Here is a 24170-nt window from a genome sequence, read left to right as displayed (position 1 = left end):
CCAGACAAATCTTTTGAACAGAATATTAACAAAAATTTCAAGATTGTGAGTATGTTGTTGCTGCGATGGTTGTCACATACTGCTCATGTTCTGGGTTGTTTCCCTGGAGTCTATGTCGAAATCACATATGTTGGCGGGGCACACCGTGGTGGAGGGGCTGAGGGGAGGATGCTGGACACGGGCCTCTCCGGACGCGCTGGTGCCCCTAGCCGCTCAGCACCCTCCTGCCTTTCTTCATTCGTCATTGCCTGATGTTCCTGACTTGCTGCTCTGTTGCCTTAACAAATTGTCTTATCTAGGTTTGGCAGCAACTTTTAATTTTTAATATTAATTACAGTTTAGTAATATACCTTAAATTCCAAATTTCTGAAATCTTTAATATTTGTAGCTACTTTTACTGTTTGTGATTTTCTTTTCTTTTGTATTTGCAAACATTACATCTTGGAGTGAGATGTACACACCCATCATTAGCTCGTGCCTCTGCTGGTAGCAGCTTTGAAGAAGAAGGATTTAAAAACACATTACAGTAGCGGCGGGGCCTTTCCACCCAGGTCTTGCTGGGGTCTCAGGTGGCCGTGGAGCTGGTGCTGCAGGGACCTCCGGGTTCCTCTAAATGAAGCATGGCGGCATCCAAGCTGGCTCATTATTATTCGACTGTGTCCTCATATAATCTTGTAGATGTTTTAAAATCTTGGACTTTTAAAATGAAGCAACCTTAGAGCTGATCCAGTTCTAGTTCTGTTGTTTTGCAGAGGGGGGTATTAAAAAAGGAGAGATGTTGTCACAGTGACAAGCCAGAGTAGAGTCTGAGCCTAAAAGCAATGCTTTTCTTTCCCTGACACCGTGAGCATGGCTACTCAGCTATCCAGATGTAGAAGCCTGGCTTTTCCTAGACGGGCAGCGTGTGACTCCAGCGGGGGTCAGCTACTTTATCACTCTGTGACCGGAAACAGAAGATGGAAATGGGGCCTTAAGCGTGGCGGGTCCCGCCACTGCTGTGTTAGGTCAGGGATAGTGTGGGAGTCTGGGCCGGTTCCGCTTTGATAGGCGCTTTCACGGGACGGTGGTTGTTTTTCTTTCTGTTTCTTCCCGTTGCAGTTCCTTTTGTAGCAGAGTGGCCTGGTCAGTGGCATAAGGTGGTGGTTGTGGCAGAACGTGTGTCTGGGTCATTATCTTCATGCTCCAGTCACCGCAGGAGGAAAAGCCAGCCTGGGGATTTGAGTCTCCTTGTACTTTCTTATATCCAAGGGCAACAGCTAAGAGCATAAGAATGGGAACCGGCTGGGCGCGGTGGCTCACGCCTGTAATCCCAGCACTCTGGGAGGCCGAGGCGGGCAGATCACCTGAGGTCGGGAGTTTGAGGCCAGCCTGACCAACATGGAGAAACCCTGTCTCTACTAAAAATACAAAAATTAGCTGGATGTGGTGGTACGTTCCTGTAATCCCAGCTACTTGGGAGGCTGAGGGAGGAGAATCTCTTGAACCTGGGAGGCAGAGGTGGCCATGAGCCAAGATGGCGCCATTGCACTGCAGCCTAGGCAACAAGAGTGAAACTGTCTTAAAAAAAAAAAAAAAAAAAAAAAAAAGGCCGGGCACGGTGGCTCACACCTGTAATCCCAGCACTTTGGGAGGCCGAGGCGGGTGGATCACGAGGTCAACAGATCGAGACCATCCTGGTCAACATGGTGAAACCCCGTCTCTACTAAAAATACAAAAAATTAGCTGGGCATGGTGGCGCGTGCCTGTAATCCCAGCTACTCAGGAGGCTGAGGCAGGAGAATTGCCTGAACCCAGGAGGCGGAGGTTGTACCATTGCACTCCAGCCTGGGTAATAAGAGTGAAACTCTGTCTCAAAAAAAAAAAAAAAAAAGTAGCATTTAAGAATGGGAACTGAAGACAGCAGCCTTTAATCTTAAATGTGTTTTGGTATTGTTGCCATGCTCATTTGATATGAAACAGTGTCCAGACTGCCTTGCCAGCATGTGATTGCTGCTGGTCCTGTTCTCTGTGGAGTATTACCACAGGCCTGAGTTCTTAGTCTCATAGAGCCACTAGCATCTGTCGGGGATTCCGTCACTGCTGGTGCCTAGGTGCTGAGCTAGTCCTGTGTCGAGGGCCACTGGATGACTTATGCCTTCAGTCATCTCAGAAACAGCTCGTCGCTGGGAAGCGTTTTTGAAAAGATGCAGCTCTTGCCTTAGATCGTGCTTTGTGGTAAAGCCAGAGTTGGCAGTCCTGTTCCCTGACGGCTCAGACAGGTTGCCACCCAAGGCTCGGCCACACTGGTGATCTGGTGACGTCCAGACGAGTGCAAACTGCCCGATGGTCTCAGGCATGATGGCACTACAGGATACAGAAAGTCTTGCTTGTTTAACGTTTTCCCTCCTTAGGGAAAATAGTGTCAAATTCGCAGATTCAACAGGATCATCTGTGTTCTTATGAGCGTCCAGTGGACAAACATGCACTAAATGAGTTGATACAAAAAAAAAAAAAAAAAAGTCCAGGGATGAGTTGGTCCTTATGTAAATGATTTTCAAACAACAGGCCCGGTGTTTCTGACCATTTAGATGATTTAGAATAGCTGTCGAGTCCTCTTAAGTAGTTAACGATAGTGGAGAGCATGCGTTATTCTTTGTAGCGTGGTTCGCAGAGTGTGTGTTTGTTAGAAGGATTTGTTAGTCCTGTATAGGGTCTTTACGAAGGCTGTTTTGATGGAAGCTTCCCTTTGTTGACTCCAGGTTCATCAATGCCAGAAGACGAATTCTTCAGCCAATGTTGGATTCAAGTTGTTCAGAAACCCCCAAAACAAAGAAAAAAACTGCTCAGAACCGACCAGTTCAGAGGTTTTGGCCCGACTCTATTGCATCAGGAGTCGCCCAGCCACCGCCGAGCGAGCTCACCATGTCAGAAGGTACGGGCGGCCGGCCAAGGCCAGACATGGTGCACCGTGGGGTGGGGATTCTGAACAGGAGGCCTGGATCGGGCCTGTTAGCTATGAGCCTCAGGTAGTGCGGTGAGCCAAAGTACCTGTCGTTCTCTTTCTCTGCAACAAAAGCACAGGCAACCTGCATCCTGGCTGCGTGGGAGCTCTTGGTAAGAGTTAGGAGCACCAGTAGTAGGGAATGTAAAACATGTGACAGAGATAGGCCATCATTCGTTCTGTTCACAGACGCAGCCGTGGGCAGTGGATTCTCCTTTACTTCCGCATTTGCTGTCCTCTTCGCTCCGGCTTTGGGTGCCGAGGAGGGAATTACCCTGTTGCCACCGCTTGGCTTCTTTCTCTTCATCCGCCTCGCCCTTCTCTTGTTTTGCTCATTCCCTGTGACCTCTGCCCTCCGTCCCTGTCACAGGCAGCCGTTCTGACGAGTTTTGTAGGAATCTTTCTCTTTGTTTTTTTTTTTTTGAGATGGAGTCTCATTCTGTTGCCCAGGCTGGACTGCAGTGGTGTGATCTTGGCTCACAGCAACCTCCGCCTCCTGGGTTTAAGCAAGTCTGCCTCAGCCTCTCAAATAGCTGGAATTACAGGCACCTGCCACCAGGCCTGGCTAATTTTTTTTTTTTTTTTTTTTTTGTATTTTTAGTAGAGACAGGGTTTCACCATGGTCTGGAAATCCTGACCTCGTGATCCACCTGCGTGGGCCTCCCAGTGTACTGGAATGACAGGCACGGGCCACTGCGCCCAGCCCTCACGCATGTGTTTTGAAGTGTATGTAAATGGTGGTATTTCCTCTTCTTTCTTTTTTCACTTAGGCAAGTTTGGGGCCATTATTTCTTTAACCACATTTTCTGACCTTCCTCCTGCAGCCCTTTTCAGGGACTTCAGTGCCTGTGTATCAGGTGGTGAAAAGTCTCACACATGGCTGATGTGCTTTTCCGCTTGTTAGAGTCTGTTTCATTTCGGGTGATTTCCGTGACTCCTTCCACTGCACCGCTTCATCTTACGCTGCTCCCGTCCGGTGTGGTTTTCATCTTACACGCCGTAGTTTCCGTCCCTCCAGAAGCTCTCTTCCAGTCTTTTATGTCTTCTGTGAGTCTGCTTAAGTTTGGAGCACGCAGAATACAGGAGCAGCAGCTGCTCTGATGTCCTCCTCTCCGAATTCCAACACCTGTCAGCTCGGGGCAGTTTTAGCTGATTGCTTTTCCTCCTGATGATGGTTTCCCTGCTTCTTGTCATGGCTGGTCATCTGACTGGACGCCAGGCACTGGGAACTTTTTGGAGGTGCTGGATGTTTTTGTATTCCTGTAAGTCTTCTTGAGCTTTGCTCTGCAGGGCACTTAGGTCACTTGGGAGCCATGTGATCCTTGTGGGTGGTCCACAGCAGTGTTCAGGCTAGCAACGGATTATCCCAGCAGAGGCCAGACCCTCCTGAGTTTTCCATCCAGTGGCTGCAGACAGTGAGTTTTCCAGGCTGCCTGTGTGAGTGCTGGGCTCTGTTCCCTGTGGTCTTTTCCCCCAGCCTCAGGTCCGTTCCTTGCAGCAGGAACTGATGGGTTCTCCACTGAATGCGCAGGGGACGTTCCGTGGTGGTGCTGGCCCCCAGGTTAGGATGGATTGTGAATCACACTTACTTTGTGTCCATTTAGCCTTTCTTGAGGTGTGTTACATGCATTTAAAGCAAGTTTCCTCAAGTACTGCTGTGGCTGCTTCGTTCAGGTTTTGATGTGTAGTGGTCTCCTGTTTAAAGAACGAATAGCTCGGGAGTTATTATTCCCTTTCCTTCCCCTCTTTTTCTGTCTCTGTCAGAAAAGGCAATGCCTATCTACTGAGGAAAGACGCTGAAACAAGAATATTCAGTGAAAAGTGAATCTCTCTTCCATCCTGGCTTCTACTTCTCCAGAGACAGTCATTGTTAGCAGCTTCCTGCACAGCCTCCAGTGCATACATGATAGGATATTGTGTGCACAGACACAGATGAATGGGTGAATGTGTAGCCCTTAAAATCTTACCCAGATGTTAGCATATCATATAACAGTCTCTATTTTCCTTCATTACTCATTAATGTGTCTCGCAGAATTTTACAAATTAGTAAACGTTGGTCCACTGTATGGTTTAGTAGCAGCATGGCATTCCATTGTTCAGTGTTTTATTTTTTTGAGACAGGGTCTTGCTCTGTCACCCAGGTTGGGGAGTGCAGTGGGGTGAGCTTGGCTCACTGCAGCCCCTTGACCTCCTGGACTCAAGCGAGCCTCCCACCTCAGCCTCCTGAGTAGCTGGGACTACAGGCATGCACCACCATGCCCGGGTAATTTTTCAATGTTTTGTAGAGATGGGGCCTCCCATGTTGCCCAGGCTGGCTGGTCTGGAACTCCTGGCTCAAGGGATCCTCCCTCCTTGGCCTCTCAAAGGGCTGGGGTTACAGTTGTGAGCCGCTGTGCCCATCCTCTCCGTTGTTGAGCGTTTTCATGTAGGCCTTGCTCCTGGATGTCTGGGCTGCTTTCATCGTCTGCCGTCAGGCTCTGCAGCAGGCACCGGCATGCCACAGCGTTTCCTTCTGTCCCTTCATGCAGGTCCTCCTCCCTCTTCCGGTATTCTCCTTTTTACTTTGTTTCTCCACTGTGTTCTTCTTGTGTGTCTTCCTTCTGTGTTTTTGGGTTTTCTTGTTATTACAATACAGCTTGCTCCACGAATCTGTTCTTTATAGCCCTGATCTCCACGGAGGGTGTTCTTAGGCCAAGGCCTTATTAGCTAAGGGTGGTCCGAGGCCGATTTCAGAAACAGTGTCTTCAATTCCTGTTGAACATTCCCCAAACATATGCAGGTCTTTCTTTAACTTTAGGACAAACAAGCAAACAGCACCCAGCTGAGTAAGGAAGTGTTTCTCTGTGAGCACTAATTTAAATAGTGACACACCCTCATCCTGCTGCAGGAGCTGTTGTGACCATCACCACGCCCGTGAACATGAACGTGGACAGCCTGCAGTCTCTGTCCTCGGACGGGGCCACCCTGGCGGTGCAGCAGGTCATGATGGCAGGGCAGAGCGAGGACGAGTCTGTGGACAGCACAGAGGAGGAGGCGGGCGCCCTGGCCCCTGCGCACATCAGCGGGCTCGTCTTGGAGAACAGCGACTCCCTGCAGTAGGACGGAGGAGCAGACTCACCTGACTTCTCATAGTTTGCACAGCAAACATTTTACACAGTTTTATTTCTAATATGTTTTATATGTAGATATAGAAGAGTGCACTTTTGTATTTCATAGTAAGCTTAAAGCGCGTCTTTGCCGGTGCAGCGACTTCTTTCAAGTGTGTGTGTGTTGTGTGCGTGTGCACACACGTGTGTGTGTTGTGTGTGTATGTACACGTGTGCGTGTGTCTGTGTGTTGTGTGCGCATGCACACGTGTGTGTGTGTGTTTAGTGTGTGTGGATTTTTAAAGAAATTCTTTAAAGGTTTAACGCTAGATATGTGAGGAATGACACACCACTCCCTCCCTACCTTGAATCCCTAATTAGATTAAGGAAAATCGCTGCCATTTTCTAAACCGTGACGCAGTTTTCACTTAGTTCTGTGGTTCCAGCAGATTTCAGTGGGCTGTTTTTTTTGTGTGGCCCATGGATTTGAAAGAAGCTTCTGCACCCGACACTGCCGGTGTGCGGGGACCGCAGCACACGCCTGGACTGAGTGTGGTTTCATCGTGGTGGATGGACGGCGAGCTCGGCAAGCCCAGTCCCCTCGTGTTCAGTGAGCCTGTTTCATTCGCTATATATAAAAAGAAACTCCTATTTTTACCTTGCTGGAATTATTGGATAAAAAAGCTATTTTTATAAATTCGTTATAAATTGGATGATGACTATATTGAGGATAAAATTTCTAGAGAAGAAACAATACATGCTTGCTATTAATATTTCAATTTGGAATGTTTTGAAGTGACCAAATTTAATGAACCTGCCCAAAGTTAGCCACCGTCCCCTGGTTCTTTGCTCTCCCAGGGTAGTGATGAACATTTACTGCTATAAAAGAAACAGCTATTTCATGAAACTTTGGTATCTGCACATTTTTGTTGGTATGTAATGCTCAGATTGCATTTTACACTTGATGTAAACATATATTGAAAGGTATTTGTTAAATAGGACTTCAGGTAAGTGAGGTGAAGTGGTAGCCAGTGATGAGCTAGGAGCTGTCACCACACATACTCTAGTTCCATTCAAATCTGACCACAGTTGCATGGTTGTTTTACCATGTTAGCTGTGTATTGTTTTAGAAGTTTTAAGTTCAAAATATGTTATGCATAGAATGTTTATTATAAGCTAATATAAAGTGTGCTCTGCCCCACTGGCCCAGAGCTAGGGTAAACAGCAGATACTCAGACTTAATGACTTAATTGGCAGACACCCCTGGAGTCACAGCAGCGGGTTGGTCTGGCAAGGGCGTAGTGGTGGGCCCCCACGGGCTGGGTCTCACGTGTGCATTTGCGCCTGTCTCCTGCCTGCTGTCAGTGTTTGTGATACATTGTCGCTTTCGACTTCCCAGAGCCCTCCCACTCACTTGACCACGTGGGATTTGGAATAACTGTAGGCCTTCTGTTTCCTGGCAACGAGATGAACTGAGAGAGCGGGCTGGGTCCTGTTTTGTTTGGTTTTGATTTGTTTTTATTTGTTTACTTAGGAGTGGGGCTTTTTCTCAGACAGAAAACAGGCCACGGTGTTTCATACAGAATGTCTTTATATCATCCGAAATGGTATGGCTGAAGTTCGTTTGTTTGTAACGTCAGGAATATCGTCAGTTGTTGAGATTCAGCAGTAGTGATTGTTTGTAAGCCAAGGGATATTTTAAGCTAGTGAAGAGGTTTTTTTTCTGGAACTGATTTTTCCCAAAAAATATATTAATTGAAGTTAATCATAGGGGAGTACTTTCAGATAACTTAGAAGTCAGCAGGAAACACACAGAAATTTATTTAAAAGTCTTTCAGGCGTTTTAACTGAAAGACTTGATTATCAGTTCTTTCAGGGAATGACATCTTTTTTTTTTTTTGAGATGGAATTTCGCTCTCGTTGCCCAGGCTGGAGTGATCCACCCCCCTCTGCCTCCAAAGTGCTGGGATTATAGGCATGAGCCACTGCGCCTGGCCAAGAATCATATCTTAAAGCCACCATTGCATTCCTTGTTTGTGAACCGTTTTTTTCCTATTTTAAGTCAGGTCTACAAGATCATTTTAACTTAAATTCCAACTTTGTTGGACTTCTTAGAATGAGCAGTCGTGAAAGCCAGCCAGCCTTTCCTCCTCCTGTCACCTCAACAGCCTGCTCTTTAGTGTGGATCAGTGGAAGCCAGTCACAAAAGGTAGACTGATGTATAGGTCACTGTTTCTTTACCCTACCAGAAATCACATTCACTGAGCAGTGGGTTGAATTTAAGAGCACTGCCTGAGCCTGGCGTGGCAGGGTCTGCCTATAGTTCCACCTACTCAGGAGTGTGAGGCAGAGGCTGGCGTGTGCCCAGGAGTTTGAGGCTGCAGTGTGTTATGCTTGCACCTGTGAGTAGCCACTGTGCCCCATCTTGGGCAATATAGTGAGACCCCGTCTATAAAAAAAGAGGGCACTGCATGAATCTAGGTGGCACTGGGAAGCTGTGGCCTGAGAGTTAAAGGTTCGTGCTGAATGGTACAGTGTACACACTCTCCAGCTGAAAACTTCCTTCAGCTTTCCTCAATTCTTACTCAATTCAGAGGAGTAGGGATAAAGATGATTTCAGGAGAGGGTACTTATGGGCATAGCCTGAGTTTACTTTAAACTCTCTCCATGCATAACCAGGGTGCTTTGAAGCAGCTTTGCAAGCCGTTTCAGTTTGTAAAATCACTGCCCGGCATGTTTGAGTTCAGTTGGCACCCTTGGACAGTGGAGAGAGTCTGTAAAAGTGTGACCCCCCTCTTAAGATTTCATTTTAAATGATCAGATTTGACCCCAGTGTAATTCTTGTTGAATTTTTCCCTCTGAAGGCTCCCTTCGAATGTGTCTTGAGGCCACACTGAGCATGTTGCTGTTATTCGTAGCCTGCACCTGTGGGGCAGCAGCTGCCGGGCTGGCTGTGCTGGGTCCCTGCACGCTCCCGCCAAGGGACTAGCTTGGCCTTTGCGTTTTGATTCCAGATAGTAAGATGAGTGGAAGTGTTGTTCTAGTATGCAAAGGAAATCCTGTGGCTAAGGGATCCAGGAATCGTGTCTGTGTGACCTGAGAGTGATCCGCCTCCTGCCTGCGTGAGGAAGCAGTGGGCGCTTTTCCTTGAGACAAACTCCAGGGCGCCCAGCAGGGGTTCTGCCCCTTGCGAAGGCCCATTCCTGGCACTTAGAGACAGAAAGAAGTCAGCAATCTTCTTTTGTTCTTGTTATGTTGGGTCTTTGAAACTGACAATCTTTGAAATGTGAATACTGTAACAATATGTTTCCTTGGATTGTTGTCTTTAAAAGGATTTTTGTGAAGCAATTGATCTATCAACGCAAAAAAATTAAAAATAGAAACGTGATTTATGGATGTTTTATTTTATAAAGCTCATGTCACCAAAAGCTGCTTTTCCATTTTATGTAAGACACTGAGATTGTTTTCCTGTTTTCTGGTGACATGTGGGTTTGTGTTGGCCCCTGCATATTTAAAAAACTAGGACCACGTTGCATGAGGCTATTCAGGGCCATGTACGTGTCCAAGAAGCTTTTCTTAAATTGCTTACTTGGTTCAGTCATTGGTTTTCCAGGCAGAAAATGGAAACAGGTAGCTTTTACTTTTTATTATAGTTTTTCATAAATCTAATTATTCTGATAGTTTATGAGAAGGAAATGATTCATCAGTGAGGTAATGTAACACCTTTCATGGTTGATATTATAAGATGTCACGACAAGGCTGTTTCTGAAGATTTCAAAGGTGCATCAACACAATTTCAGAGGGTTTTTCATCTTTGTTGTCCAGGGTGCTATAACTCCCAACAACTGTTCATGCTTAAAAGCTAAAGTCAGCAGACTTAAGTATTTTAAAAACGACATTCAGGCCAGGCACAGTGGCTCACGCCTGTAATCCCATCACTTTGGGAGGCCCAGGCAGGTGGATCACCTGAGGTCCGGGAGTTCAACACCAGGCTGGCCAACGTGAAGAAACCCCATCTCTGCTAAAAAATACAAAAATTAGCCAGGCATGGTGGCACACACCTGTAATCCAGTTACTCGGGAGGCTGAGGCAGGAGAATCGCTTGAGCCCGGGAGGCGAGGCTGCAGTGAGGTGAGATTGCACCACACCATTCCAGCTAGGAGACGGAGCAAGAGTCCATCTCAAAAAAAAAAAAAACAAAACAAAAAAACAAACCTACATCCAAAATTGTGAATTTTGCTAGCGATTAGTAGTGACAGCTGACTGTATGGTTTCAGAAAATGTTTTGATTGATTTGCAGAAGACTGAAGCACGGTGTTGTGTCTTCAGCTCCCTCAGGTTGAGGTGAGAGACGGACACAGACTTTACTCCTGTGGGGCCCTGGGCAGCCCCAGCCTCTCCAGGCCTCCAGGGCTTCATTTGTGAAAAGGAAGAATTGGCTTATCAGGTTTATTCCAGCTTGGCAATGATGTTTACGACGAGTAAGATTCTATCTATCTAAAGAGAGATGAGGAAATGAGTAATACTCTGGCAATTCAAGAAAATAAGAAAGATTTGGATTAAATATTTAGTTTTTCACACTTGTTTTTGAATTATATAAATGTCATAAATAATGTCTACTGTTTTTAGCTTTCATGCCATTCTATTCTATGTACTCTCAGAAGAAATTCTTAGTACAAGGCCCAGCGCGGCGGGGTGGCTCGCGCCTGGAATCCCAGCACTTTGGGAGGTTGAGGCGGGTGGATCACCTGAGATCAGGAGTTTGAGACCAGCTTGGCCAACATGGTGAAACCTGTCTCTGCTAAAAATACAAAAGCTATCCAGGCATTGTGGTGGGCACCTGTAATTCCAGCTACTCGGGAAGCGGAGGCAGGAGAATCTCTTGAACCGAGCAGGCGGAGGTTGCACTGAGCCGAGATCACACCACCGCACTCCAGCCTGGGGGATAGAGTGAGACTCTTATCTCCAAAAAAAAAAAAAATTCTTACTAGAAATTATTTTTGCCTATGCACAGTGAGATCTTCTTACCTTCACCAAGACCTAGAATCTCCATATCATTGTTTAACTAAAATCTGTGAGGCTCGGAGTATCTAGCATCTAAGCACAGGTGACTGAAAACAGTGAGTGCTGGGCCCGGGGGTGGCGTCTGGGCCTGGGGCCAGCGTTCCCCAATCCCGAGTCTTCATCACGTGGCTCAGGTCATGTCTGGCACCTGCGGCTCCTCTCTACCAGACCTCCTCAGGTCTGGCTTTTGTGGTCTATGAAGAACTAGCTAGCATGGCTTACTTGGATAATTTGTAAGTATTCTGTATACAAATAGTATTTAGAAGGTATTATCTTATACAGAAGTTTCCATTCTTCATCTCCTTATTTGACTGAGGACTTCAGCCCTGTAAAAAGCAAGAATGTTTTAATATAAATCAGGAATTCTACGCTGGGCATGGTGCTTCACGCCTTTAATCCCAGCACTTTGGGAGGCTGTGGTGGGCAGATCACCTGAGGTCAGGAATTTGAGACCAGCCTGGCCAACATGGTGAAACGCTGTCTCTACTAAAAATACAAAAAAGTAGCCAGGTGTGTGGCAGGCATCTGTAATCCCAGCTACTTGAGAAGCTGAGGCAGGAAAATCGCTTTAACCCAGGAGGTGGAGATTGTAGTGAGCCTAGACTGCACCACTGCACTCCAGCCTGGGTGACAGAGTGAGACTCTGTCCCCCACAAAAATAAATAAATCAGGAATTCTTTTATTTCATCATGTGTCAAAAGAAACATTTAAATGATTGATGGCTTTAGTTTCTTAGACATTTTTAGAAAATGGCCCGTAGAAAGTTAGGTATATTTTTAAATATTTTACCCTATATTAACTCAGCTTTCTTTCATATTATCTTAACACCACAATGCATGAGAAATAAGTCGTGAAGCCCTTAACACTTACATTGTCTCGTGTGTGAGCATAGACCTCAGTTTTAGGGGCCATGGAGTTAGAGAGCAGCCAGCGGAGCTGGAGAAAATCCTCCGCTGAATTTTTCAAGGGAACCCCAGAAAGGAGCAGTTCCCGCAGCAGAGGCCATGAGTGTGTGGGTTGCTGTGGGAGGGGAGATGGGAGGAGGGCATGGGGCTGGGCAGCCGGGAGGGACCCGCGGCTTGGAAGCCAGCAGTGCAGAGGAGAGGCGGGGGCAGAGGCAGGCACCGTGGGTTCTGGGCCTGGCCATGAGCCAGTGGAAGATGATACGGGAGCTTATCTTTGTTCCCTTGGAGAGGAAGCTCATATTGAGACCCCAGAGGCACAAATCCTAGGGCAAAACATGGGTGATTTGGCCAGCTCAAAATTCCGTTTTCCTGTGCAGTGGAGGGCACCGAGGACCGTTAACAGGCGGTGACCGGGCACCGCATTCCACGTTCCTCCTTCCTAATGTATAAAGCCGGCAAGGAGCCAGTGTTAGGGGAGCCTGCACACCAGCAAGTAACCTGCTGGAAGCCTCTAGAAACATGACAGCGCATATTCATAGTTCACCAACAGGAGACCAGATGGCCAAGACGCACGCGAGGATGCACGGCCTCGCCACGGCCAGCGGGTGTGAGTGCAGCCCGGGGCCGGCCGCCTCATCTGCGATGGGGCTATGCAGAAACGGGAACTGGAGTGTTGCTGGAGGAATATCACGGCACTGGCCATTTTGGAATGAACCTAACAGTGCAGTCACGTGTCACTTAACAATGGGCTGTGCTCCGAGGAATGTCTCTTCAGGGCACTCCGTCACTATAGGACCATCACAGTGCACTCACATGGACCTAGACAGTCCACTACACACCCAGCCAGTGTGGCTCGGCCCCTTGCTCCCCGCCACATGCCTGTGCAGCAGGTGACCCTGCTGAGTGTCCTGGGCAATCGTAACATAATGTAAGGATCTGTGTGTCTAAACAGCTAAATCGGCCGAGCACCGTGGTTCACACCTGTAATCCCAACACTCTGGGAAGCCAGGGCAGGAAGATCACTTGTGCTGGGGAGTTCAAGAGCAGCCTGGGCGATAGAGTAAGACCTCATGTCTACAAAAAAATTTAAAAATTAGTGGAGCATGGTGACACATGCCTGTAGCCCCAGCTACGCAGGGGCTGAGGTGGGAGGATGGCTTGGACTCAGCAGGCAGAGGCTTCAGTGAGCCATGTTTACACCACTGCATGCCAGCCTGGGTGACAGAGTCAGGCCCTGTCTCACAAAAAAAAAAAAAAAAAGAAAAACTAAACAAAGGTACAGTAAAAATACAGTATAAAGTGTTGAAAATAACATAGGGAACTTAACAGGAGTGGCACCTGCAGGCCTGGGAGCTGCTGGGGTGAGTCAGGGAGTGAGCGTGTGAGCACGGAGGGCTAGGATGTCACCGCGTATACTTACATAGGCTGGCAGTGCCACACGGGACAGCTGTGCTGCGCGTCATGACGGCACCGGCAATACGGACCAGCATTGGAACCTCACGGGACCGCCTTGGTCTGCTCCCTCTGTCGCTGGCGGAAACATTGTGGGTGGCGCGTGACTGTGGTCCTAAAGCTCAGCACAGAGGGATTCTCTAGCAGGTCTGTGAGAGGACCTGTGCAGAGACGCTCACTGCGGCCTCGCCTGTGGTGGCCGGGGCTTCACACGGAGGGCAGCAGGGTCACCTGCGGGGGGTGTGGCTGTGAGACATTGGCATGGGACATTCTTGGGTCTGCTGCCATTAATCGCTTTATTTCATAGAAGTGGATTGTCTATTGTTTCTCTCATAGTTTATTACTATTATTATTTTTTGAGACAGAGTCTCCCTCTGTCACCCAGGCTGGAGTTCAGTGGCATGATCTTGGCTCACTGCAACCTCTGCCTCCCGAGTTCAAGCGATTCTCCTGCTTCGGCTTCCTGAGTAGCTGGGATTACAGGCACGTGCCACCACACCCAGCTAACTTTTTTGTGTTGTTAGTACAGGCGGGGTTTCACCTTGTTGGTCAGGCTGGTCTCAAACTCCTGACCTTATGTTCCACCCACCTTAGCCTCCCAAAGTACTGGGATTACAGGCGTGAGCGACTGTGCCCAGCTTCTCTCATGTTTTATCGAATGCAAGTTATTTTTTTGTAGAACAGTAGAAACCAAGATAAATAGTCCTCATGCCCAAAAATGGGCACCCCACTTTCATGGGTGGGTGTGGTCACCAGGTGAGCTGGCTATGGGCTTGGGGCTGCCTTCATTCCCATCAGGCACCACAGGCTTCCGATTCTTTCCACAGTGGCCACATCCACTGTGTGTGGCGTGGGTGCCAGAGGGCTTCCTGGTGGCCCTACCCCTCCTCAAGTGCCAGCAGGCCTTGGATGCTGCAGCATACCTGCTGTCTGCTCCTGCCCTCCCTGGCAGAGGGCTACTGCTGCTTGCTCCTGGCTTCTTGGCGTTCTCCTGGCTCAGCCTCCATCTCAGGTGGGTCCTGAACCCTTGGGGTGCAGGGATCATGCCCATTCCTGCCTCTGCTGCCAAACTCTGCCTTATCTCTGGGCAGGGACTTGGACGGGAGAAAGTCTGAGCCAGGGCGGGCCTTGAGTTGAAAATGTTTCCTGCCTGTCCGCGGTGGGTCTTTGCCTGGTGGAAGGAGGGAAGTGGCTGGAGGTTCCCTGTCCCTCACTGTTTTCTCCTTTCCTGCCTTCTGGCAGCTGCCAAAATCGGGGTGGTGGCAGCAGGGGGTGGGGAGCGTTGCCCTGCACTCCAGCGTGCACACGAAGCTCTGTGCCTGCGGTCGGAGAGTTCAGCAGAAATGGGAATGAGGAAGGGGGAGCATTCAGGTTTGGGAACAGTTTTTACTCAGAGTTGAAGGCGTTGCCTTTGACCTTGAGCAATGTAAAGCCTTTCTAATTCCTGATTCTGTGTGGAAACATTCTCTCGGGCAGTGTCTAGGGTCTTGTGGCAGAAGTGACGTCTCCAGTCCACTGTGCCCCTCTGGAATTTTGCCCATCCAGTGAGTTCCCCTTTCGTGACCCTGGAGAGGTTTCTGTGGCCTGCTGGGGTGGTAGCTGCCACATGACTAATAGGTTGAGAGGGCTCGGCTTCGCCCCAGCTGCCATGTCGGAAGGAAGCCAGGCCATGGGGACAGGCCATGCAGGGGTCCTGTCCGCCAGCCCACGTCGACCACAAGCTACACACGAGGGAGCTCCAGGCGCCTGGAGCCACCCCAGCTGATGAGCAGAGCAGATCCCAGCCGCCCGTCAGCCCTGCCCCAGGTGCAGACGTGTGAGCAAAATAAACGCTGCCGCTGTCTGAAGCCAGTTTTCTGGGGGCGGGGGGGGCGGGGGGGGGCGGGGGGTGGGGTTGCTAAATAGCCGCAGTGCCTGAGGCAGGACTCTGGCCTGTGCTCCTGTCCTGTCACGTGGGGCCTTGGCATGGGCCATGCCCCTCGTGTGCTGAGCCATGTCAGCCCTGCACCAGCCTTCCTGGGGCCTGCCATGGACCCGTGCTGCCCGCGGCGATGCCGGCTCTGGTCCGGTCACTGAACAGGGGTGTTGGGCCCGTAACGAAGCAGAGTGTAGGGGAGCGAAGAACGGAGCGGGCTGCACCGAGCCTCTCCACCCAACGCCGGCGCCACCTTGGTGTGAGCTGGCGGAGAGGGCTGTGCCCAGGTGCGGGGCAGCCCATGAGCTGCCCACTCAAGACTCCCTGAGGCCTCTGAGTCGTTCTCTCTCCCAGCTCAGATTTCCTTCTGACAGCTTCCCAAAGCTTTGACGGAGCTGTCCTGAGCCTCGTGCACAGCCTTGCTAGCTGCAGCCTGGGGAGGAACGGAGCACGCGGTTAATGAAAGAACTGAAGGAAAGGATGATAAAGCCAGGCTCCCTGAAATGCAGTCTGTAGGCGCCCGGCCTGAATAATGGCCTGTAATGAGCTGCATCTGTGTCCCCACGAGGGCGCCTCCCAAGCCTTTGAAGCCAGGTGTTGTTTTAGGTGGGTTGCCTGTGTTCTTGCACTGCTGTTTTTGCTAGACGTTTGCTCATAATCCTTTTTTACATTTTTAAACAAACAGCATAAATATGAACTTGGGCTTGGACCAAGATAGTCATTCTACGTTCTGAGCTTAGTGAAAGTCGCGGCCCTGGGGTCAAGGCGCTGGGCGTGGCGTGGCTGGGCGTGGCTGTCTCGCTGGCAGCCTGTGCTTTGCTTTGGCCTCATCCTTAGGCTGGCTCCTGCTGGCTCTCTTGCATGTGGGTTTTGTAAGGCACTTTTCAATGATCCCTTCTGGAAACCAGCCCCTGCCTGAGCTTTCAGGAATAGATCTGTTTCCACCACCTTTCAGCTTCCTTTGCCAACATCAGTTTCTCCAGGATTGCAGGGGGTCGTGTGAATCAGCTCAGATGTGTTCAGCAGAAACAGCAGGGCCCCAGCACCCGGCTCCCACCCCAGGAGGGTGTTGGTTCTCTGGCATCTCTGTGCCCATGGGATGCCACCATAGCAGCCAAGGCCACATACGGCTTATTGGGGACCTGCCAGAGGATGCTGTTGCCCCCAGTCCTCTGAACAGAGACCTGGAACCCACCCTGTGTGGACTGCTGAGGTCACATGTCCACCCAGACCAGTGACTAGCCAGGGAATGGCATGTACCCATCAGCTTCTGTCAACCGAGGTCAACCCCAGTCCCCACTTCCGCCCTCGGGTCATCATGGCTGTGGAAGAGGCAAGGAGACCTGAACTGTAGGGAATGAGGATGCGGGTGGATGCTGAGTAGATCGACATCTGTGACCCTGGGCTTCCTCCTACCCCCACCTCGAGGGCTTTGGCAAGATTGGACAGGGATGTAAGGGAAAGGAGCAGGCCTGGGTCCCCTGAAGCTGGGCAGTCAGGGCCTGAACGGTGTGAATGGGATCCAAATAAACCCCACGGCCCCACACGGCGGGGTCTCTACATGGCATCCAGAGTGGGCTCGCGATTCTGCTGCCTCACAGGCATGGCACAGCCGTGCCAGCTAGGTCCTTGCCTCTGGTGGGTAGGGGACCAATTAGTCCCACGGATGGCAGTGGCGGGCCATCTGGAGCCACCGCTGCCATCACTCTGGCTCCAGGCATCTCTGCATTCTTCAGGGAGCGGGAAGGCCCTCCGCTGCTTTCCCAAGCTCAGAAGTGCCCATCCCACTGCCCGGCTTCTCTGGGCTGTCAGTGCCTGCTCTGACCTTGGAGCAAAGTTGGAGCTGAGTTCAGGTGGTGTCACAGCCCGACCAGGTGCACACGCACTTGGGGCAGTGCCGACACACCAGCCCCTTGCTGCTTCACTCCGCTCTGGACTTTGGGTGCTGATGAGCATAGGAAGGAAGCCAAATGGGGGTTGAGGGCAGCTTGGTGCTGGCCTGCAGGTGCCCCTTGGCACTTACAGCCTGGGCACCATGAATGGCAGCAGGAGGCAGACAGGTTCCTGGGTAGAAGGGGGCAGGTCCCTGGTGAGGCCCCACCTCAGGCCAGGGAGGCTGGGGGCCAGGGTGCCGGTCCTGTGAATTGGAGTGGGAACTTACGGTGCCTTTTTGGGCCCGCCCGTGGCTGCCCTTGGACCAGTCGGCATGGATTTCCGCCCCATGCTCGTAAAAGCCCCAGGCTCACCCAGAGCTGAGCAAACGTCCTGCAGAGAGGAGCAACCCGCTCTAGGGTCTCCTCTTTGCCGACAGCTGCAGAGGTGATGGGGAGATGGCGGGGAGATGGCGGGATGGCCAGCTGCAGAGGAGCCGCCCTCTCTACTGACAGCTGAACACTTGTTGGGATGACATGCCTAACAGAGGAGCCGCCCTTTCTGCTAGCAGCTGAGCAGGCGTTGGGACACTGGCTGCAGAAGGAGCTGGCCCTGTGGCTTTCCTGAGAGCTGTCCTGTCACTCAGTATAGCTCCTCCTCATCTTGCTCATTCCACTTGTCTGCACACCTCGTTCTTCCTGGATGCAGGACAAGAACTCAAGACCTGCCAGGTGGCGGGCTAAAAGAGCTGTACCCCAGCCAGGGCTGAGATGTGCCCCTTCTCACCACGTTGCAGGTGAAGCGAGGAAGAGAAGAGCTGCAGCCCTTTGGGGAGCCCAGACCTGGGAGCCCCTGAGCCAGGGCTGTGACTCCGTCTTTGGGGCCCCGCAGTTCCCGGCATCTCAAATGTTGGGTGCCGCTGTGTTCCCCAGTGGCAGCTGTGGAAGCTGCTTACAGTGCGCCCGGTCGGGCCGCAGCCTCACAGAGAGCTGGCACCCGTGTCAGCACCCCTGCTGCCGCCCTGCTGAAGCAGCCAGCGTGTCTGGCTGTGCCAGGTGGCCAGGCCCCACGCCCACTCACTGATGCATTGCCGTTCCACTCCTGACTCGCCCTTGGCAGGCACGGGACCTAGGCCTGCAGCGCGAGCCCAGCACAGCCTGCCAGCCCACACGGGTCAAATGAGCCCAGCAGCCCACGCAAAACTTGGGAAGAGGCCCACCAGCCACAGAGGTTTTGGCCAGAAAACGACACCCCAAAGATCCCATAACTGCGGCGTTTTCTCCAGTCTGCAGCACTTCCCGCCTCGGTGCTGCGGCATCTGCTGGAACCCGTCTGTTCACACAGTCCCGTCACCTCCCGTCTGTGAAGTCCTCAACCTCCAGGTAAGTCGACACGTGTTCGGTGAGGTGCAGAGCTCAGTTTTATCCACGAAATTTTTCCACTTTACATAAATTCTGCGTTTCTAAACTTAAAAAAATAACATAGACAGGTGTGGTGGCTCACACCTATCATCCCAGCACTTTGGGAGGCTGAGGCAGGTGGATCATGAGGTCTAGAGTTCGAGACCAGCCTGGCCAGCATGGTGAAACCCCATTTCTACTAAAAATACAAAAATTGGCGGGCATAGTGGTGTGTGCCTGTAGTCCCAGCTACTCCGGAGGCTGAGGCGGGAGAATCACTGGGACCCAGGAGGTTGCGGTGATCCGAGACTGTGCCACTGCACTCCAACCTGGGCAACAGAGTGAGACTCTGTCTCAAAAAATAAAAATAATAATGCAGGGAACCTTTAGAAATCCTGAGGAGACAGTCCACAGGTCCCTCCTGGCTCATCTTGACCACTGATGCTGGCCTTATGAGGGCCAGGTGTGTGATCATGGGCATGGGCCCAGGGAGCCTGCGATTTTGACCCTAATGGGGACCAATCTACACAGCTGAGCCAGCCTCTCTGCAGTCCCTGTTCCATCCATGGCAAACCCCTCAGACCTTCTTCTCATAGTCAAGGGTTTGGTGACGCAGCTCTGAGCAGCTCCTGCTGGCCTGCAAAGCTCCTCTGACATGGTGTTGTGGCCTCCGTGTAAGAACATGCTCAGGAGGCAGTGCAGCCCTCCGTAACTGTGGGCTCACCCACAGGCATCAGCGCCCCCACCCAGGAGCTGACCTAGACCCTACGTCATGGGCACACATCCTGAGCTAGGAAGTCCTGAGCCAGTGAGGGTGCCTCTGCAGGGGACAGCACCAGCCGAACCACAGCCTGGCCTCCGGGGAGAACTCACAGGCCATGTGGTGGTGGCGCTGTGGCTGCTGAGTGCCCGCCTGGAGAGGGGCTGTGTCTGTCTGCACACCAGTGGCTCCAGAGCCTGCCAGGCTCGGCAAGGGGCCCCGTGCACAGGTGAGCACCTGCTGACATGTGGAATTGTGACTTTCAGGACACTTCCATCACAATGACCATTTCGACTGTCCTGAGAATAACTGGCCTCGGCCACTTGCCCTGCATTTTTCACGGAGCCCAGGGCCCGGCAGGCTCCCGCTGTGGTGGTGCGCAAGACCCTGGCCGAGAGCCAGGGAAGGCGGCGGCCTGAGGTGGCTGCAGCAGGGACGCTTGGCATTTAATGCCACTCTTGAAGATCATTTTTGAGGATGTGGGTGTTTCGGGTTTTGAGCATGGCCTAAAATGGAGTGGTCTGTCAACACTGCAGCTCCAGAGCTGAGAAGCTGTGTGTGCCACTCCACACAGGGGTGAATGGGGCCCGTGCCCTGCCTTCCCTGAAGCCCACTCACTGTGCGCCTCCTGCCTCCCTGCTCAGCAAGCTCCTAGGGGCCCCCTGGATATCCTCCCTGGAGCCGCAGTGGACCCCACAGCTCTCTGCTGGCTGCTCTCCTCTGCATCCCGCACCAGCCCCCCTGCTCCAGTTCCTGACGACATGCCTGCCCTTCTTCCCCCTGTAGGTGCTGGGTACTGGCCCTGCCAGCCTCCGAGGCCCACAAGGGCTTGTGATTAGGGAGGGCTCTTGTGACTACCTCGGCTCCAAATCTCTCCACCCCCACCCAAAGCAGCCTGCCAACACCCTAGCCCCGCGCACCCCGACAACACTGAGTGCCATTTCCTGGAAGAGCCAAGTCTCTGTCCTATGACTGACTGGCTTCTGAAGCCTATTCAGGAGAGGTCATGCCTGTCCCCTTCCTCTACCCACTGGCCTGCCCTGGCTCACTTGGCTGCAGAGTGGGGAAGGGAACTTTTCCACCTGATCTAAGCAAAGCCTGCTCGCCAGAGACTGGCAGGAAACCAAGTGCCAGGAGAGCTGGGTGCGGGAAGACCAGAGGTCCCCGCAGCGTAAATGCCTGCCCAGTCACTCTGGGGAGCCCTGCCCTCTCCTCCTCCCACCTGCCTCCCTGGCAGTGTCCTTGCCCAGTGGACCCTCAGGAACAATGCTGCCATGGGGGCCCAAGTGTCAGAGACCTCCCAGGCCAGCGCCGCAGCCCAGCACGGATGCCACCAACCTACAAAGGAAAGCCCCTCGTTAGTGTCCACAGCGACACTGTCTCCACCCTTTAGGTGGCTCCGTGCCAGGGCATAATTCAAGCCATTGCTGAGATGACCAGAGACCAAGAGCATGAAGCTGGCCAGACTCAGTCATTAGGAAAGCCCTGGGCATCAGCACCTGTCCCCTCACAGCCTTTATAGCTGGCTGGGTGCCTGGATCCTTCAGGGTGGGGCTGGAATCAGTTTCTTCTCTTCATGAGCCACAGCCACGAGGTGCTACGTTACAAGCAGCTGCAGTTTTGTGGAGGACATATGAACAGCCACCCATCTGGAGTCAGGGCTGCTATGGACGGGTGTGCAGGTTGTGGACTGCATAACTCCATGCCTCCATGCCCTTAGAGTCTATGCCTGGATGGGCATGTGCAGCGCCCCATGTGGACTTCTCAGCTCCCCTCGGTTTTCTGTGTTCCTGGCTGGGCAGGACAAGCAGATCCTGCAGAAAGAGCAGCCCCCACTCCCAACTGTGACCTGACCAGGCGCCTGCAGCCCCTGTCCTCGCCCTACACACCTCCCCGGCCCTCCCATTTGCACCTGGACTGCACCAGCCATGCTCCTGACGCAGGCCTTTGCCCAGCTATGCCTTCAGCTGGGCACGCTTTTCCTCAGGGTCTGCCAGGCAGCCCTGAGCCTCTGCCCAGCCTCTGCCCAGATGCCCCATCCTCAGTGAGGCTGCCCCCACCTATGCATCGTGGTAAAATGTACCGTCTTAACCACTTGTAAATGCGCAGTTGGGCAGTGTACCGTGCGTTCACGTGGCGGAACCATCACTGCCGTCCCGCTCCAGAACGTTTCACTTTCCCAGCTGAAACTCTGCTCAATCAACAGGAACTCCGCATCCCCCTCCTCAGCCCTGACAGCTGCTGTCCTCTCCGCCTCCCTGAGCTCAGCTCTCGTAGATCCCTCACCTGAGTGGACCGTGCGGGATTCATGCTGCTGTAGCGCGTCCCATGGTTTCATTGCATTTTAGGCTGAATCCTTGTCTGTTTTGCACGGATCTCCCATGTTTTGCTTCTCTGTTCATCTGCATGAGGTACATCTTATCTCCAAGTTGCCCAAGAACCCCCAGTTGATAAGTTTGGATTCAAACCCAGATTAGGGTCCAGGGTTGTGGCTTTTTCCAGACTTGTCAGTCCAGCAAATGCCAAGGTTGGGAGGTGCCCGTCAGCAGGCACTCCGTGTGTGCCAGGCTGGCCTCAAACTCCTGACTCACATGATCCGCCTCCCTCAGCCTCCCAGAGTGCTGGGGTTACCGGCGTGAGCCATCATGCCTGGCATTCCTCACTGTGTGTGTGTATGTGTGTGTGTGTGTGTGTGTGTGTGTGTGTGTGTGTCGGGGGTGGGGAGTGCTGTGGGCTAAATTGTGTCCCCTGAAAATGTACGTGTTTTAGTTCTAACCTTTCCCACCTCAGAATATAACCTTATTTGGAAACAGGATCTTTAAAGAGGTGATTAAAGCTAAGTGAGGCTGTTAGACCCTAACCCAGTGACTGGTGTCCTGACCGGAAAGGGTGTGTGGACAGACGCAGAGGGAGAACGCTCTGCTAGGGTGAAGGCAGAGAACAAGGCGCTTCTCCACGGTAAGGACCCCCAAGCCTGGCCAGCAACCCGCAGAAGCTGGGGAGGCCTGGGATCGAGGTCCCCCCTCCGCCCCAGAAGGAGCTGTGGCATTAAACAGTTCAAACTGGAAGGCATTAAACAGTTCAAACTGGAAGCTGTTGGAACTTGACATGACTTGAGTCCTGAGAGGCGCGTGTCTCTGTAGGCTGAGGCACAGAGCATGAAGCTGCACATTCTGCTTCTCTGATTATAGATTAAGTCTCTTCCCCATTCTGGTCCCGTAAATGACTAGGAAAGGCTGAATGGCCCAGAGATAAGGGCATCACCCCTACCTCATAGAGCATTAACTCCGTCTTTCTTAGAGTACAGCAAACTGTAACCAATCAAATCATTATAACCAGCCTGGGTACCGTGGCTCACACCTGTAATCCCAGCACTTTGGGAGGCCAAGGCAGGAGGATCAATTGAGCCCTCCCGTTTGAGACCAGCCTAGGCAACACGGTAAAAACTACAGAAATTAGCTGGGCACGATGTTGCACCCTGTAGTCCCAGTGATTCAAGAGGCCGAGGCAGAAGGATCGCTTGAGCCCGGGTCAAGGCCGCCGCGAGCCATGTCAACGCCACTGCACTCCAGCCTGGGCAACGGTGCAAGACTGTCTCGAAAAAAAGAATCGCTGTAACCTGTGCGCTCTCTTGTATGGAAAACGTTGCAACTCTGTTAAACTTCCCTTCTCTGCCTATGTAAGCGAGAACTTCCCCTTTCCTTTCCACTCTGGAGCACTGGCCCATTCTTTCCGAGTAGTTTCCTGAGTGACGGTCCCCAAGCTTTAAGCTTGAATGAACCCTAGGCTTCACTGTATTTTGTGAATCTCATTATTTAGGGTTGATCTCAGCTCACTGCAGTCTCACCTCCTAAGCTTATCCACCCACCTTGGCCTCCCAAAACACTGGGATTATAGGTGTGAGCTACCGTGCCCAGCTGCTTTTTTCTTTTTCTAGGTATAGATGTTATCTATCAACATCCTTCTGCAAAAAAAAAAAAAAAAAAAAGATTCTTCCTCTCCCATGCTCCTCCCCACTAGTAGGAAAAACACAGCTCACTGCAGCCTCCATCTCCCTGGCTCAAGCAGTCCTCCTGCCTCAGCCTCCCAAGCAGCTGAGACCACAGGCACCCACCACCACGCCCAGATATTTTTAATAGAGATGAGGTCCTGAACTCCTGGACTCAAGTGATCCTCCTGCCTCAGCCTCCCAAAGTGCCGGGTTTACAGGCGTGAGCCGCTGTGCCCAGCCTCTATTTTCTAGGTTCTGATGCAACCCCCAGCTCTCCACCAGGCACGAGGCCCTCTGGAGAGTCTCGCTGCATTCTGGCGACCTCTCGGCTTCCTTGTCTCCCTTGAAGCATCACTCCCCTGCGCCCCCCTTTGTTTTTCGACAGGGTCTTGCTCAGTCATCCAGGCTACAGTGCAGTGGTGCAATCATGGCTCACTGCAGCCTCTAACTCCTGGGCTCAAGAGACCCTGATGCCTCAGCCTCTTGAGGAGCTGTTTCCTTTTCTTGTATCTTGTAGAGATGGGGTCTCACTGTGTTGGCCAGGCTGGCCTCAAGCAATCTTCCCGCCTAGGCCTCCCCTGTCCTGCTGCTAAGGACTCAGTGGTCCTGGGACCTCCTGAGACACCATTTCATCTGGTTTTACTCCCTCCTTTTGTTGGTGTGCGTTCCTGGGCAGAGAGGCTGCCCTGCACGATGGAAGTGTCTCCTGCGTCCACTGCTAAGTGAGGGGTGCTGGCGCCGGGCT

The 24170-nt window shown here is 51.8% G+C and overlaps 1 protein-coding gene across 3 annotated transcripts in view; it reads left to right on the top strand.

Moving 5' to 3' along the window:
* Window positions 1–15318, top strand: part of PKNOX1 (PBX/knotted 1 homeobox 1) — a 68665-nt gene extending 53347 nt beyond the window's left edge. For all 3 annotated transcript variants that reach the window (XM_010338234.2, XM_074389198.1, XM_074389197.1), the window contains exons 10-11: window positions 2739–2911; window positions 5868–15318. In XM_010338234.2, the coding sequence (XP_010336536.1) occupies window positions 2739–2911; window positions 5868–6079 (385 nt within the window). In that variant the 3' untranslated portion in view covers window positions 6080–15318. The remainder of the gene's footprint in view (window positions 1–2738; window positions 2912–5867) is intronic.
* The last annotated feature ends 8852 nt before the right edge of the window (window positions 15319–24170 follow it).

This window comes from Saimiri boliviensis, chromosome 18 (genome assembly GCF_048565385.1).
Source record: "Saimiri boliviensis isolate mSaiBol1 chromosome 18, mSaiBol1.pri, whole genome shotgun sequence".
Taxonomy (NCBI): domain Eukaryota; kingdom Metazoa; phylum Chordata; class Mammalia; order Primates; family Cebidae; genus Saimiri; species Saimiri boliviensis.
The sequence above is the reverse complement of the archived record's forward strand: the minus strand, read 5'-3'. Positions and strand labels throughout refer to the sequence as shown.